The sequence below is a fragment of the Schistocerca nitens genome, chromosome 9 (genome assembly GCF_023898315.1).
Source record: "Schistocerca nitens isolate TAMUIC-IGC-003100 chromosome 9, iqSchNite1.1, whole genome shotgun sequence".
Taxonomy (NCBI): domain Eukaryota; kingdom Metazoa; phylum Arthropoda; class Insecta; order Orthoptera; family Acrididae; genus Schistocerca; species Schistocerca nitens.
Genome location: NC_064622.1, coordinates 397847146 through 397862145, shown reverse-complemented (window position 1 = coordinate 397862145; position 15000 = coordinate 397847146). Strand labels below are relative to the sequence as shown.

General features: G+C 43.1%; 1 protein-coding gene across 1 annotated transcript in view; it reads left to right on the top strand.

Annotated features, from left to right (window-relative positions):
• LOC126204268 (protein O-mannosyl-transferase TMTC2-like) overlaps nt 1-15000 on the top strand; it is a 176885-nt gene that overhangs the window by 29591 nt on the left and 132294 nt on the right. Inside the window, exon 2 of the mRNA XM_049938657.1 lies at nt 12432-12638. Coding sequence (XP_049794614.1) covers nt 12553-12638 — 86 coding nt within the window. The 5' untranslated portion in view covers nt 12432-12552. The remainder of the gene's footprint in view (nt 1-12431; nt 12639-15000) is intronic.

Genomic DNA, 15000 nt, shown 5'->3' with positions numbered 1-15000 from the left:
CTCGTCTCGCAGAGAACTTACCTGCGAAAGGCAAAGGTCCCGAGTTCGAGTCTCGGTCCGGCACACAGTTTTAATCTGGCAGGACGTTTCATATCAGCGCACACTCCACTGCAGATTGAAAATCTCATTCTGTACTCTCAAATTAGTTCTTTTCCAGATCTTTTCATTCTCGTTTATTTCGTTACCGGAGTATCCATTTTCAGTACTTCCATTTCTTTAACTATATTCTGAATTTTTTCTACTAACCCCTGGACATTCCATGTTCCACGAATCAGAGCCATTACTCTTAACAAGAGTCACTTCCTTTTGACCCACAAAGTTTTTTTTATTTTTTTGGGAAATGTAGCAAAACCTGTTGGGATGCCAGCCCCCGAAGAACCCCCAAACCTGTAGGACTGGGTGTTCTCCTTAGGGTTTACTCCTCTAAAGAGGTTGCCTTTTCTAAGGCTCCCCACCCTACGGCTCCCTACCTTACGCTACCACTTCAACAAAAGGAAAACTCAGGATTGGATAAAGGTAAAGATGAGACGCTGTGAGACACTTTTTGTCTGGATCCTCTGCAAGAGGCCTGACCTGCATGGAAGACCCTACCGGTAGCTGCACTGCTGCCAGACAGCGATCAGCAGCGGAAAGAAGTGACTTTAGTAAACTGGCGAAGAGGTCACATTTGGGATTCTGAACAGAAGCTTGAAGCGAAATGGACTTCATAGCGTTCCTGGATTCGAAGGAGATTGTACTCGTAGATGTTCAAGGTTGCAGAAGTCCAGACGATGTTAGCAAAAATCTGTAAACCCCAGTTTTCAGTCGCATCTTCGACTCTTGCAAGTTAATAATTTGTATTGTTTATTCATCTCGTTCGTATTTTAATTCCAGTAAAGAGTCGTTCTAGCAAGCTACTGGTGTCACTATGTGTCTGCTAAATCAATGGACCAAAGACCAAGGACGATACAGAGCCGATACTAACGCAGCATAAAAAAAAAAATGGTTCAAATGGCTCTGAGCACTATGGGACTCTACATCTTAGGTCATAAGTCCCCTAGAACTTAGAACTACTTAAACCTAACTAACCTAAGGACATCACACACACCCATGCCCGAGGCAGGATTCGAACCTGCGACCGTAGCAGTCCCGCGGTTCCGGACTGCAGCGCCAGAACCGCATGGCCACCGCGGCCGGCTAACTAACGCAGCATAGCTCAAGATTATTTGAATAACCAGTGAAGAAACATGGTAGAGAGGCCGTGTGGTGGTTTCCTTCGTCTGCCAGCAACGATGTTTATGAGTTACGCTCTCTTGTAGTTAGTATCTCAGAAAATCCGTCTGCCTCTGCCTATCTAATATTTTCAATCTGCCTCAACTCCCTTTATAGCTCCGCATTCACCCTATAATATCATTGCCACTGTTGTAAAGTATTTTCGGCCACACACCCCTGTCACACACGCAGCTGGTATATGGTATAACTACATACTTATTGACGGATTCTTTTATAAATCCTAAACTACAATAAACGCAGACATTTTCTTTTAATTGATAATATTATTTGTGTAGATAGCGAGTTATAAAATGATATAACCGGTTTTTATTGTGTTAACAACCATCTTAGGGTCATTAAATGTCGTTACAGAGTGTAACAAGTCACATGTTGTACAGTCAAGTATTGAGTGATTAAATTTAATATCTGTACGACATATGATGTGTTAGAGCCTGTAAGGATATTTTACGGTCTAAAGATGATTGCTAGCAAAACCGAAAACGATCACATTATTTTATTACTTGCGATCCGGACAAATCAATGTTATACTGCAAATTAAGATCACTTTTCCACATTGCTTGCCATCTCAGGTCTTATAGAAGTATAGCTTTCAGTGGCCCCTAGCTGCATTATCTCTTCTATTCCAGCCACAACCTACTCGCCGTCCTGTGCAAAGGAGCAGTAACTGTGCTAATACAAATAATGCACACCTATCTCATTTGATTTCTTGTATGAAATTTTTTTTATACTTATAGTGCATCCTTTCATAGCACGGTGTTGAATAGGTCACAAAATTCCAAAATTAGGCAAGAAATGTATTGAGTGGTATAATCATAGATTTACGGTCTTGAATCTTGGGGATGGTCTTCCCTGCATATTCAGCCTTAAGTGCAACATACTTGTGCTCGAACAAATGACACACATATATGTAACTTCTTGCAACGCGTTTTTAAAATCCTACATCTAGCTGTCATACTTGTGGATTACATTTTATTAAGCTGTTGTTACGCTTTATGCACGTTGAATAGCTAACTAATTGTTGTTGTATTTGTTGTTTGAAACTAATGCAGTTATGTGTGCTAAATTTGAATCAGATAGACTAATTGCAACAAGCTCCGTTCGTGCGCCATTTACCCTCCCGGATAGCCGTGCGTGTTAAAGGGACGCTAGAAAACACTGTTTTATTTCATTTACAAAGTAATGAATCGTTTTGAATCACCCACGAATTGGAGATACAATCTGAGACAAAAAAATAAAATAAAAAAATAAAGCAATGCACCACGAAGGCATTATCCGAATGGGACGGAAATCGGTAGACGTGATGTATACAAACAAACAAAGATTACTATTTCAGAAGAAATTGATAATTAGTTGAAGAGAAAGAGATTGACAAAACAAGTCAATAACACCTTGCTCTACTTTTGGCCCTTATCAAAGCAGTTATTCTGCTCGGCACTGGGGCTCAGTTCGAAGAAGGTCTCATCACTGAAGACAATAATACTCCAGTCAGTGTCTGGAGACGTCCCGGACAGTGGTGGGATACCAACCCCAGTGTCGGCCTTGGTGGTCTGGAGTGCCATCTCCTTTTCATAGCAGAAACCGTCTGGTTGTCATCCGCGTCACGCTTGCATCACAGCGGTATGTCGACGATATTCTAAGCCCCTTCCCCCATCCCCAGTTTTGTTGCCCTTCATGGTAAGCTACCCTCGGCTTACATTTCAGCAAGATAATGTCCGCCGTCTCACGGCGAGAGTTTCTGCTATTTGCCTTCGTGCTTGCCAAACCCTTTCTTGGCAGCAGGATCGCCGGATCTCTCTTCTATTGAGAACGTTTGGAGCACTGTGGGTAGGACCCTCCAACCAGCTCGGGATTTTGACAACCTGACGCCGCAATTGGATAGACTTCAGCACGATATCTCTCAGGAGGACATACAACAACACTATCAATCAATGTCAAGTCGAATAACTCCTTGCATAAGGGCCAGATGTGAACCAACGCATTATTGACTTACTCTATATGTGGAGCTCTTTTTGCCGAATAAACCAACCAATATTCTGAAGTTCTCATCATTCGTTTCTCTGTACATGTTCATCACGTCTACCGATCTCCGTCCCATTCGGGTAATTCCATCAAGGTGTGGTGTTTTATCGTAGAGTGTAAAATGTTAATTATATGGCCTGTTCACAACTGTATTTTTCAAAGAAATTAATCCGCTTTCACAATACCAAAGTGTCTTATTAATGAAGACAGAAACATCCGGAGGTGTTCAAGTTAAGCATCGAAATTGAAAGTTCACCTTGGTGCGAGTTTTAGGTTGCCGGTATCAGTTGTCCTAACGCAGCTAACTCGCTGGTCACATTTACAGAGTTTGATTTTCCTTAACTGCGACAACATTAGGAAAATTTCATTCTTCAGCAGTACGGAGCACATATCAACATGATGTCCCAGCTAATCGAAAGGGAGATTGACATTGGAAACAGATTCCGATTTTCATTGAGGATTTAAGGACACCAAATAGCTAAGGTCATCAAACCCCCAGCACAGAAGCAATGTAGCCATCCTGTCGGTATATAGACTAAATTCTGAGTGCAAGCATGAGAAAGTAGCGTATTTCTGAGGCGGAATATTCGATCAGCCCAGTATTCACCTAGTAAGACGTGAGAACCTGCCAAGAAACCACATCCTGGATGGCCGTCGTCATTAATCCCCCAAGCGGAATCGATCCAGGACCGGCGTATCTCCCCATCCGGAAGTGGTCGTGTTAACACGCGCGGGTCGGAAAAAACACGACAGTCAATTAACTTGAATAAATCTGCTTACTGCGGCTGCTGGTCGTCACATCCTGTTCTTCCATGTTCTGGTCTATTCACGCGATCAAAATTATTACCTCCCAAAATTAGAGAAGTGCATTTTGTATCGCCGAAGGGTTAAATTTTTGGGGAAACCAAACTAGGTGAAATGGATGGCAAATTCTGCAGCAACCGTCTCAGTTTGCCATTATAAGACGTATTTTTATTACGTTTCAAGAGAAAAAAAATGGTTATGTGATCAACAAGTGAACAAGTAGCTGCTTGAGATGTTTTGTGTCAGCAAAAGATTAATCTCTACCATTTAACTATTATCTTTAGACATAAGAGAATAATTTAGAAAGATTAAACAGAACGCAAAGCGAAGGAAACAAAAAAAAGTGAAGAAATCGCCTCAGCTCTGAGGCAGTCGCAGATGGCTTCCTGTGTATAAAGGATGCTAGGGCTATAAATGGCCAACGGCTTTCCCGCAGTGGTAACACCTGTTCCCGTCAGATCACCGAAGTTAAGAGCTTTTGGCCTGGGATAGCGCCTTGCATGGGTCACCATCCGGTCTGCCGAGTGCTGTTGGCAAACTGAGGAGCTACTTGATTGAGAAGTAGTGGCTCCGGTCTCGTAAACTGATATACGGCTGGAAGAGTGGTGTGCTGACCACACCAGTGGCGCCTATGGGCTGAGGATCACACGGTGGTCGATCAGTACCGCTGGGCCCTCATGTCATGTTCGGCCTGAGTTTCGTTTAGGGGTATAAATGCAGATAACGCGACCAGTGGTGCTTTAGTACATATGAACTTCAATGTGTTAACTGTTGTTTCTCTGTATCTAATTGTCTTCCCGCAAACGCGTCACATACTTTATTCACTGATGTTTTCTGTACGCTCGTAGCTGCACCATTAGGTAGACTACGCCTATCAGTATAGACTAACTATTTTGCGTCCACGCATAGAGGTTTCAACGAATGACATGCTGCCCAGGGGAAAATAAGCATTAATGGTTTACTCTCGCCACGTGAGCTTGCACGTACAACCCAAACTAAAAACGTATTACTCCAAATAGCTATAACTATTAGTCTCCAAATGAAGTGAATACTGACATAATGTTGTTTGGTACACTGTTCTCAGTCACCAATAGAAATATCTGCACTTAGGCTAACATCATGTATTTCTGATTGTTATGCAGCAGGTTCTAAATGAATGAGAAGAAAAGTGACATAGATGTTATAACTGCAAAATGTAAGCGTTACTACTGCACAAAGTTATACAGTCATCCTATTCTACACACATGCCATAGGAAAGCGGACGAAGAGAGGTTTCTCGTCTTGGAGTGCGTGTAATACAGTTACAATGAAATTCAGTGAATCAAGTAACATGTTTTGGAAGTGCAGCTCAGTATCAGTCGGCAAACAAATAAATCAGTTGTAAAGAGAATTCAGGACGTAAGCAATAACGACTATAGTTCGTAACGCCGATTAAGAAGCTACAAAACCAGAGATATAATAACGTTTTTAATGTATGTACATCATTTATTAATTATTGTGACTGCTATAAGTTTTGAATCTGCAATTCTTAATAGATGAGTTTTCATATAATATGTGTTAAAAAATTGCTCATTAGAACCGTCATTATCTATTTTTCTACGAAATTCTCTAAATGTTCAATGCCTATTATGTCTAAGGTACGACTTGAGCTTCAGGAGATATTAGTTATTTTCTTTGTCATGAATGGAGTCTCTGGACCGAGGCTTGTCTCTTGTACAGTACAGGTCTGGCACACTTTTGGTTGTGCGAAGGGATCTGTATGGTCAGACGCGGAAAATGGACAGAAAAGAGGGTGTCTCCTCTGAATAATCGCTCCTCACCTCCCTGCCCCCCCCCCCCACCCTCCTCTGTGTTAACAGTTCTTTCGCGCATCCAGGGCAGAATTGTGTGTGGGAACAGAACGAAAATCACCCTCAGCACCACCACTTCCATTTGAAGTCAAAATTTTAATTTTGTTTTATCAACGCTCCGTATCAAGGGCCCGGCCACAGGCTAAGATTAGCAAAGCAAGGGTGATGGCATGTAGTTGAATTTAATGAAGCGATCTTGAGCGACTGAGCTTGGGAAGTTGGACAATACAAGTTATAGATAAGTTCTGTCGCCGGCCGCAGTGGTCTCGCGGTTCTAGGCGCGCAGTCCGGAACCGTGCGACTGCTACGGTCGCAGGTTCGAATCCTGCCTCGGGCATGGATGTGTGTGATGTCCTTAGGTTAGTCAGGTTTAAGTAGTTCTAAGTTCTAGGGGACTGATGACCACAGCGGTTAAGTCCCATAGTGCTCAGAGCCATTTGAACCATTAAGTTCTGTCATTTGAACAAGGAAGTAATTGATGATAGCAGAGGTAGAAAAGACCCAAAATGTGGATCGGCAATAGCAATGTAAAGTATAAACAAGATAAATTTGTTAACACAGAATACAAATTTGAATGTTAGGTTTTTGGTGGAAGTGTTTTACTGAAGAGCAACCTTGTCCAGAATCTAACGAAAGACGATAAACGGTTCAGATGATAATCAGACAAGAAGAGAACAGATTGTACATTACAGTTCAGAGTTCGCTTAAATCTTAGGGTAAAAGGAGATTCTGTTTTATAATATAACCACCTCATGATCAGCCAGTTGATGCCGCAACCATCAACCATTTTTTCCTCTTCGTCACTGAAATTTCCAACTTTGTAAAGAATAGTAAGTCTGAGAATTTCATTTCATTGACGTCAAATATCAGGAATCTTTACTTTGCTTCTCCAACGATGCCCGTCCAATAATTTAGTGTGTACGTGTGCGAAATTTTTCCCACTTACTTTCGCTTTCTCCACTAAACCAAAATCACTATCATTAGGTAAGTAAAAATGTCCTGATAACAAGAATTCGTAATAAGTGGCTGAGGCTTCACATTCGCATCTTGAGATAACTTCATGAGAGACAATGTCATTTTTTGGCTGGTACATTAGCCTGAATATAAGATTATTTTATTACATGTGGAGATTACACACCCTTATAGATCTGGCTCCAGTCCTTAAAAAATATTTGTATCTGATGCCTTTAGGATTTGCGGAACCAACTCTTGTCCGACACCTCATAATCGGACCTGACTGGACAAGTCCCTGAAGATACACATTTTGCCGACTGTGATCATTAAGTTTTCAAAAGCAGCGAAATATGTTTTCTCTCTCATTTTTTTAAAGTGATTGCAGAAAGCGTAGTAAAGCAGGGAGGCTTTTAGCCGCAACATTATTTTCAGCTGCTGCAGAAATACCATCTCCCTCAGCAGTTGCGTCCTCTGCTATATTGGATGCAAATTGTGCAAATACGACATACAAAGACTACGACAGTACCGTAAAATATTGTTATATTGCATTTAAACGCAACAGCCCATACTTTTAAATCGTTGTTTAATTTCCACTTGTCAAACTTTCGAAAAGTAATTATTAGATAACCTGAGATACTCAGAGGCTTTATCTTCCATATCTTCAGACGAATCACTCATAATCACCAGTCCGCTTTAATTAGAGCTCACATACCAATGAAACAAAGCATGCAAACAGTGACTCTGGAAATATTTCATCGTACTCTAGACAAAAGACTGCTTCCTTCCAAGCTCAACAGTGTTGGCTCTGAGCACTATGGAACTTAACATCTGAGATCATCAGTCCCCTGGACTTAGAACTTCTTAAACGTAACTAACCTAAGGACATCACACACATCCACGCCCGAGGCAGGATTCGAACTTGCGACCGTAACAGCAGCGTGGCTTCGGACTGAAGCGCGTAGAATCGCTAGGTCACAGCGGCCGACTCAACAGTGTTGCCAATCCTAGATCAGTTATTTATAATATCTGCAGATGAATCTTTTATGCTCTGAAAGCAGCCTCGTAAATAAAACGAAAAGCGAAATAAGTCCAAAATGACCAAAAATGGGCTTGGTTCCCCCGTGATCCGAACGCCCGCACATTCTACGAAATTTCTTCCGCAGTGCCGAAATTTCTTTTCACGAGGAATGTACTCTTTGCTCCACTTGTCCACTTGTTATGTCCTCATTGCCTCATTCCTCATGTGTTATTTTACTTTCAAAGTGGGGGAGATATTTCACGTCGTCTACTTCGTTGTCCCCAATTTTTGTAAGTTTGTCAGTAATTTTATTTCTGCTATTGTTTATTACTGAAGTATTTCTTCAGTTCACTCCCAATCCAAAGTGTGTGTTCATTATACTGTTAATTCCATTCAACAGTTGTTGCAATTAATCCTCAGTTTCACTGACGATAGGAAGTCATCACCGAATTTTTACGCTGAATTTTAATCTATCCTGAAACAGTCTATTATTTATGCTATTCCTTCCTCATTGTGCAAACTGAAGAACTGGGCTGAAGGATACTGTGCCCTTGTTCATTTCGAGTATTTATTTCTTAATATTTTTTGGAATTCTTGTTATTCCCTCTAGATTCTTTTACATATTGTACTCTCTGTCCATAAAGTCCACTACCAAATCGATAACTCATAACTTGGAGACTATAGGAGATGGAGCATCGTGATTTGCTGTGAAATCTACCGCAGATCTCACTTTTTGTTCCTTGTATGCCCGAATGTCAGGGTGTGCCCCACTCGTAGCTCGTAGAACATCAAGGCGGATATTCGAGTACTGCTCATGTACGGTCAGTATTGCTGGATCAACAATTCTAACTGCTTCATTGATTCGGGCACGAAGGATAGTTGATTGATGTCATGTACGAACTGACCTTGGCGTAACCTCACAAAAAGATGTCTAATGGCGTGACAGTGTGTGACATCAGATGGAACTGTCACGACCCATCCACCTCTCTTGAAACTGTCATTCCGCATCTCCTACAATTTCAATATCATGGAACAGGATGATGCTGGAAGACAATGGACGGCTGCAGCTCTTCGGTCTGTGCTAGCGGGAACTGTTCGAGCACGTCCAGGTATACATTTACCGTTATGGTTTCCACTACGAAGAAATATGGGTCTAAAGACCCTATCGCGTTCTAAGCCAAACCAAAAACTAATATTCGGACAATCATGGATGTGCTCACGTGTGTTGTGTGGATTTTCGGACCTTCAAATGCCAATGTTGTGGCTATTCACACGGTCCCACAACTTGGAAAATTGCATTATTTGAAATCATATACTTTTTCAGGTAGTCAGTGTCAGCATCTATGGAGGCCAACTAGGAATACGCCAATGCATACTGCACAGGACAATCGTTCGGTTTGTAATGCTTGGACCATGTGAACTTAGGTCCCAAAAGGGATAACCGCTTGTATACGGTGATTCCGTGATGACGTTACAAACTTTCAGGGATGATGAGAAGCGTAAATACATTAAAAAATCTGATAAAACGCGCTCTAAAGTGCATATACAGGGTGGTAAATTGATCGTGACCAGGCCAAAGCGTCAAACGAAAAAAACTACAAAGAACGAAACTTGTCTAGCTTGAAGGGGTAACCAGATGGCGCTATGGTTGGCCCGCTAGATGCCGCTGCCATAGGTCAAACGGATATCAGCTCCGTTTTTTTTAAATAGGAACCCCAGTTCTTTATTACATATTCGTGTAGTGTGTAAAGATATATGAATGCTTTAGTTGGACCACTTTACCACTTTTTTCGCTTTGTGATAGATGGTGCTGTAATAGGCACAAACGTATGGCTTACAATTTTAGACGAACAGTTGGTAACAGGTAGGTTTTTTTATATTAAAATACAGAACGTAGTTGCGTTTGAACATTTTATTTCTGTTGTTCCAATGTGATACATGTACCTTTGTGAACTTATCATTTCTGAGAACGCATGCTGTTACAGCGTGATTAACTGTGTAAGTAGGCTGTTTATGTTTTCTTATTGGCAACGTTACGTAGCGCTCTGTATGAAAATCACTGACTGTGCTGTTTTATGTTTTCTTATTGGCAACGTTACGTAGCGCTCTGTATGAAAATCACTGGCTGTGCTGTGTGCAGTCTGTGGCTAGTTTTGCATTGTTGTCTGCCATTGCAGTGTTGGGCAGCGGCTGCTTAACCTGACACACAATATTTTTTTAGCGCAACGCAATCTGACTTTCAAAAATCCCTACAAAAGAATGGCCCTGACTACCATTAACCTATACCTTTCACAAATCACTTACCTCACAAAAATCTTCGTTACTCGAACTACTGCAATACAGCGAACGCCACTACTGCCAGCTAAATAAAAGATTCAAACTACTGAAGGCACTAACTACTGATAGGCATAGTTAGCAAATGAAAGATTTTAATGGAGAACAAACAATGTATTTACCTTAATAATGTTGAAAACTCATAATATACATAGCAGTTCATGACATCCAGTTTTAAAAATTTCAAAACTCCGCCATCTCTCTCCCCACATCCACCACTACCGGCGGCTCACCTCCAACTGCGCAACGCTACGCGCTGTTAACATCCAGCTGCCGCTGCCCAACACTACAATGGCAGACAACAATGCAAAACTAGCCACAGACTGCACACAGCACAGCCAGTGATTTTCATACAGAGCGCTACGTAACGTTGCCAATAAGAAAACATAAAACAGCACAGCCAGTGATTTTCATACAGAGCGCTGCGTAACGTTGCCAATAAGAAAACATAAACAGCCTACTTACAACTGTAAATACCTCATTAATGCAATAAATGCTCAAAATGATGTCCGTCAACCTCAGTGCATTTGGCAATACGTTTAACGACATTCCCCTCAACAGGGAGTAGTTCGCCTTCCGTAATGTTCGCACATGCATTGACAATGCGCTGACGCATGTTGTCAGGCGTTGTCAGTGAATTCACGATAACAAATATCCCTCAGCTTTCCCCACAGAATGCAATCCACAGACCTCAAATCCGGTGAACATGCGGGCCATGGTATGGTGCTTCGACGACCAATCCACCTGTCATGAAATATGCTATTCAATACCGGTTCAGCCGCACGCGAACTATGTGCCGGACATCCATCATGTTGGAAGTACATCGGCATTCTGTCGTGCAATGAAATATCTTGGAGTAACATCGGTAGAACATTCCGTAGGAAATCAGCATACATTGCACCATTAGGATTGCCATCGATAAAATGGGGGCCAATTATCCCTAATCCCATAATGCCGCACTTTACATTAACCCACCAAGGTCGCCGAAGTTCCACTTGTAGCAGCCATCGTGGATTTTCCGCTGTCCAATAGTGCATATTATGCTGGTTTACGCTATCGCTGTTGGTGAATGACGCTTCGTCACTAAACAGAGCGCGTGCAAAATATCTGTCATCGTCCCGTGATTTCTCTTGTGCCCAGTGGCAGAACTGTACACGATGTTCAAAGTCGTCGCCATGCAATTCCTGGTGCATAGAAATATTGTATGGGTGTAATCGATGTTGATGTAGCATTCTCAACACCGACGTTTTTGAGATTCCCGATTCCGCGCAGTTCGTCTGCTACTGATGTGCGGATTAGCCGCTACAGCAGCTAAAACACCTACTTGGGCATCATCATTTGTTGCAGGTCGTGGTTGACGTTTCACATGTGGCTGAACACTTCCTGTTTCCTTAAATAACGTAACTATCCGATGAACGGTCGGGACACTTGGATGGTCTCGTCCAGGATACCGAGCAGCATACATAGCACACGCCCGTTGGGCATTTTGATCACAATAGCCATACATCAACACGATATCGACCTTTTCCGCGATTGGTAAACGGTCCATTTTAACACGGGTAATGTATCACGAAGCAAATACCGTCCGCACTGGCGGAATGTTATGTGATACCACGTACTTATACATTTGTGACTATTACAGCGCCATCTATTGCAAAGCGATAAATGTGGTCCAACTAAAAGATTCATATTTCTTACATACTACACGAATATGTAATGAAAAATGGGGGTTCCTATTTTTAAAAAATTCAGTTGATATCCGTTTGAGCTATGGCAGCGCCATCTAACGGGCCAACCATAGCGCCATCTGGTTTCCCCCTTCAAGCTATACGAGTTTCGTTCTTTGTAGTTTTTTTCGTTAGATGCTTATTTCGTGAGATATTTGGCCCGGCCACTATCAATGGACCACCCTGTATATACGGCGCCTACTCCTGGCCTGTCGCCATAGTGATTGACTGCAACAAAGGAAAAAAGCTATAAGATATGCTAAACGCCTTGCAACAAAGCGCGGACCCTGTCTCTAACACTTTTCAAATTACGAATTTTAGAAATGAGAGAGGGATTTTATAGACACTCTGGACATTACCCATCATAGTAATAGAAAACTGCTTAAGAAAATTGAATTAACCAACCAACGCATTTCCTAAGAGTGCTATCACATTTTGTGTGCTTGTCGGCAGTCGTCCGTCCCTGTGAGCGCGCCTGTCGCCCCGCTACCTCTGGCGGCGTGTCTGCAGCCAACAAGTGTGGGAGCGAGAGGCAACAGGTAGTCTGCTGGTGTGACGCGGCGCCCTTGTCTGGATGGACGGCACGGCTGTGGCGTGCGCGCTGCTCGCCGCCGCCGCCTACTACAACACGCTGGACGCCGGCTTCGTCTACGACGACAGGTACGTAGTCTACCCGTGTGTACACAGTTTGTTGCGAAAAAGTGACATGTGGTAGAAACAGAAAGTCTGTATCACTTGTTTCCATAATATTTCGCTGAAATCGTGCATTATAATACAGGGCCATTACAAATGATTGAAGCGATTTCATAAATTCACTGTAGCTCCATTCGTTGACATATGGTCACGACACACTACAGATACGTAGAAAAACTCATTTTTTTGTTCGGCTGAAGCCGCACTTCAGGTTTCTGCCGCCAGAGCGCTCGAGAGCGCAGTGAGACAAAATGGCGACAGGAGCCGAGAAAGCGTATGTCGTGCTTGAAATGCACTGACATCAGTCATAACAGTGCAACGACACTTCAGGACGAAATTCAACAAAGATCCACCAACTGCTAACTCCATTCGGCGATGGTATGCGCAGTTTAAAGCTTCTGGATGCGTCTGTAAGGGGAAATCAACGGGTCGGCCTGCAGTGAGCTAAGAAACGGTTGAACGCGTGCGGGCAAGTTTCACGGGTAGCCCGCGGAAGTCGACGAATAAAGCAAGCAGGGAGCTAAACGTACCACAGCCGACGGTTTGGAAAATCTTACGGAAAAGGGTAAAGCAGAAGCCTTACCGTTTACAATTGCTACAAGCCCTGACACCCAATGGCAAAGTCAAACGCTTTGAATTTTCGGCGCGGTTGCAACAGCTCGTGGAAGAGGATGCGTTCAGTGCAAAACTTGTTTTCAGTGATGAAGCAACATTTTTTCTTAACGGTGAAGTGAACAGACACAATGTGCGAATCTGGGTGGTAGAAAATCCTCACGCATTCGCGCAGCAAATTCTCAATTCACCAAAAGTTAACGTGTTTTGTGCAATCTCACGGTTTAAAGTTTACGGCCCCTTTTTCTTCTGCGAAAAAAACGTTACAGGACACGTGTATCTGGAAATGCTGAAAAATTGGCTCATGCCACAACTGGAGACCGACAGCGCCGACTTCATCTTTCAACAGGATGGTGCTCCACCCCACTTCCATCATGATGTTCGGCATTTCTTAAACAGGAGATTGGAAAACCGATGGATCGGTCGTGGTGGAGATCATGATCAGCAATTCATGTCACGGCCTCCACGCTCTCCCGACTTAACCCCATGCGATTTCTTTCTGTGAGGTTATGTGAAAGATTCAGTGTTTAAACCTCCTCTACCAAGAAACGTGCCAGAACTGCGAGCTCGCATCAACGATGCTTTCGAACTCATTGATGGGGATATGCTGCGCCGAGTGTGGGAAGAACTTGATTATCGGCTTGATGTCTGCCGAATCACTAAAGGGGCACATATCGAACATTTGTGAATGCCTAAAAAAACTTTTTGAGTTTTTGTATGTGTGTGCAAAGCATTGTGAAAATTTCTCAAATAATAAAGTTATTGTAGAGCTGTGAAATCGCTTCAATCATTTGTAATAACCCTGTAGATAATAAAGTAACATCCAAGTACCGAGCGAGGTGGCGCAGGGGTTACCACACTCATTCGGAAGGACGTGGGCTTGAACCGTTTTTCGTGATTTCCCTAAATCGCTTCAGTCAAATGCCGGAATGGTTCCTTTTCAAAGGTCACGGCCGATTTCCTTCTGCATTCTTCCCTAATCAGATGGAACCGATGGTCTCGCTGTTTAGTGCCCTCCCCCAAATCAATCAACCAATCACCCAACCAACGTCCAATTGTTTCAAGCAAAAAGCACACTCGTGTCGTTACACATATGAGATACGAGGGACGTTCACTGAGTAACGCCCCCGACGGCGGCAGCAGGGAGACTGCAGACTCCAGTTCAGACTCATGCGCCGCTTCCCCCACCACCTCCAGTAGCCGACCCGCCGGCCGCACCAAAGACACCACGAGAAGAACGGTGGAGGTGGTAACGACTAGTATATATAGGGCGCCGAGAGGAACAGCACAGCATTCGTCAGGAACCACCTGAAGATGGCAGCGTGTACGTCTGCCGAAATATTGTGGAGTAATTACGACGCTACCCGGTCGGATACCCTAGAACTGTTCAAATTGGAAATACGCCGGAAAAACATTAGATCGCAACGCAATACATACTTTTTTTCTGAAAGTAGATTGTTTTATTCAGGATTCCAATGATCCCTATTCTTCCCCGCTCTTCTCGCTACAAAAATCTACTTCTTAATATAATATCCGTTGAATGGCACGGCGTTACACCTTCTTACTGGGAGGGTCTGCATGTCCACATGGTAACACCCTACAGGTCGACGTCGGAGCCAACGTCTTGCAGCATCAGTAGCCTCCCCTCCATCCAAATACTGCTTCCCACAGAGTGCATCCTTCATTGGTATAAACTGATGGAGGTGCAACATCCGGC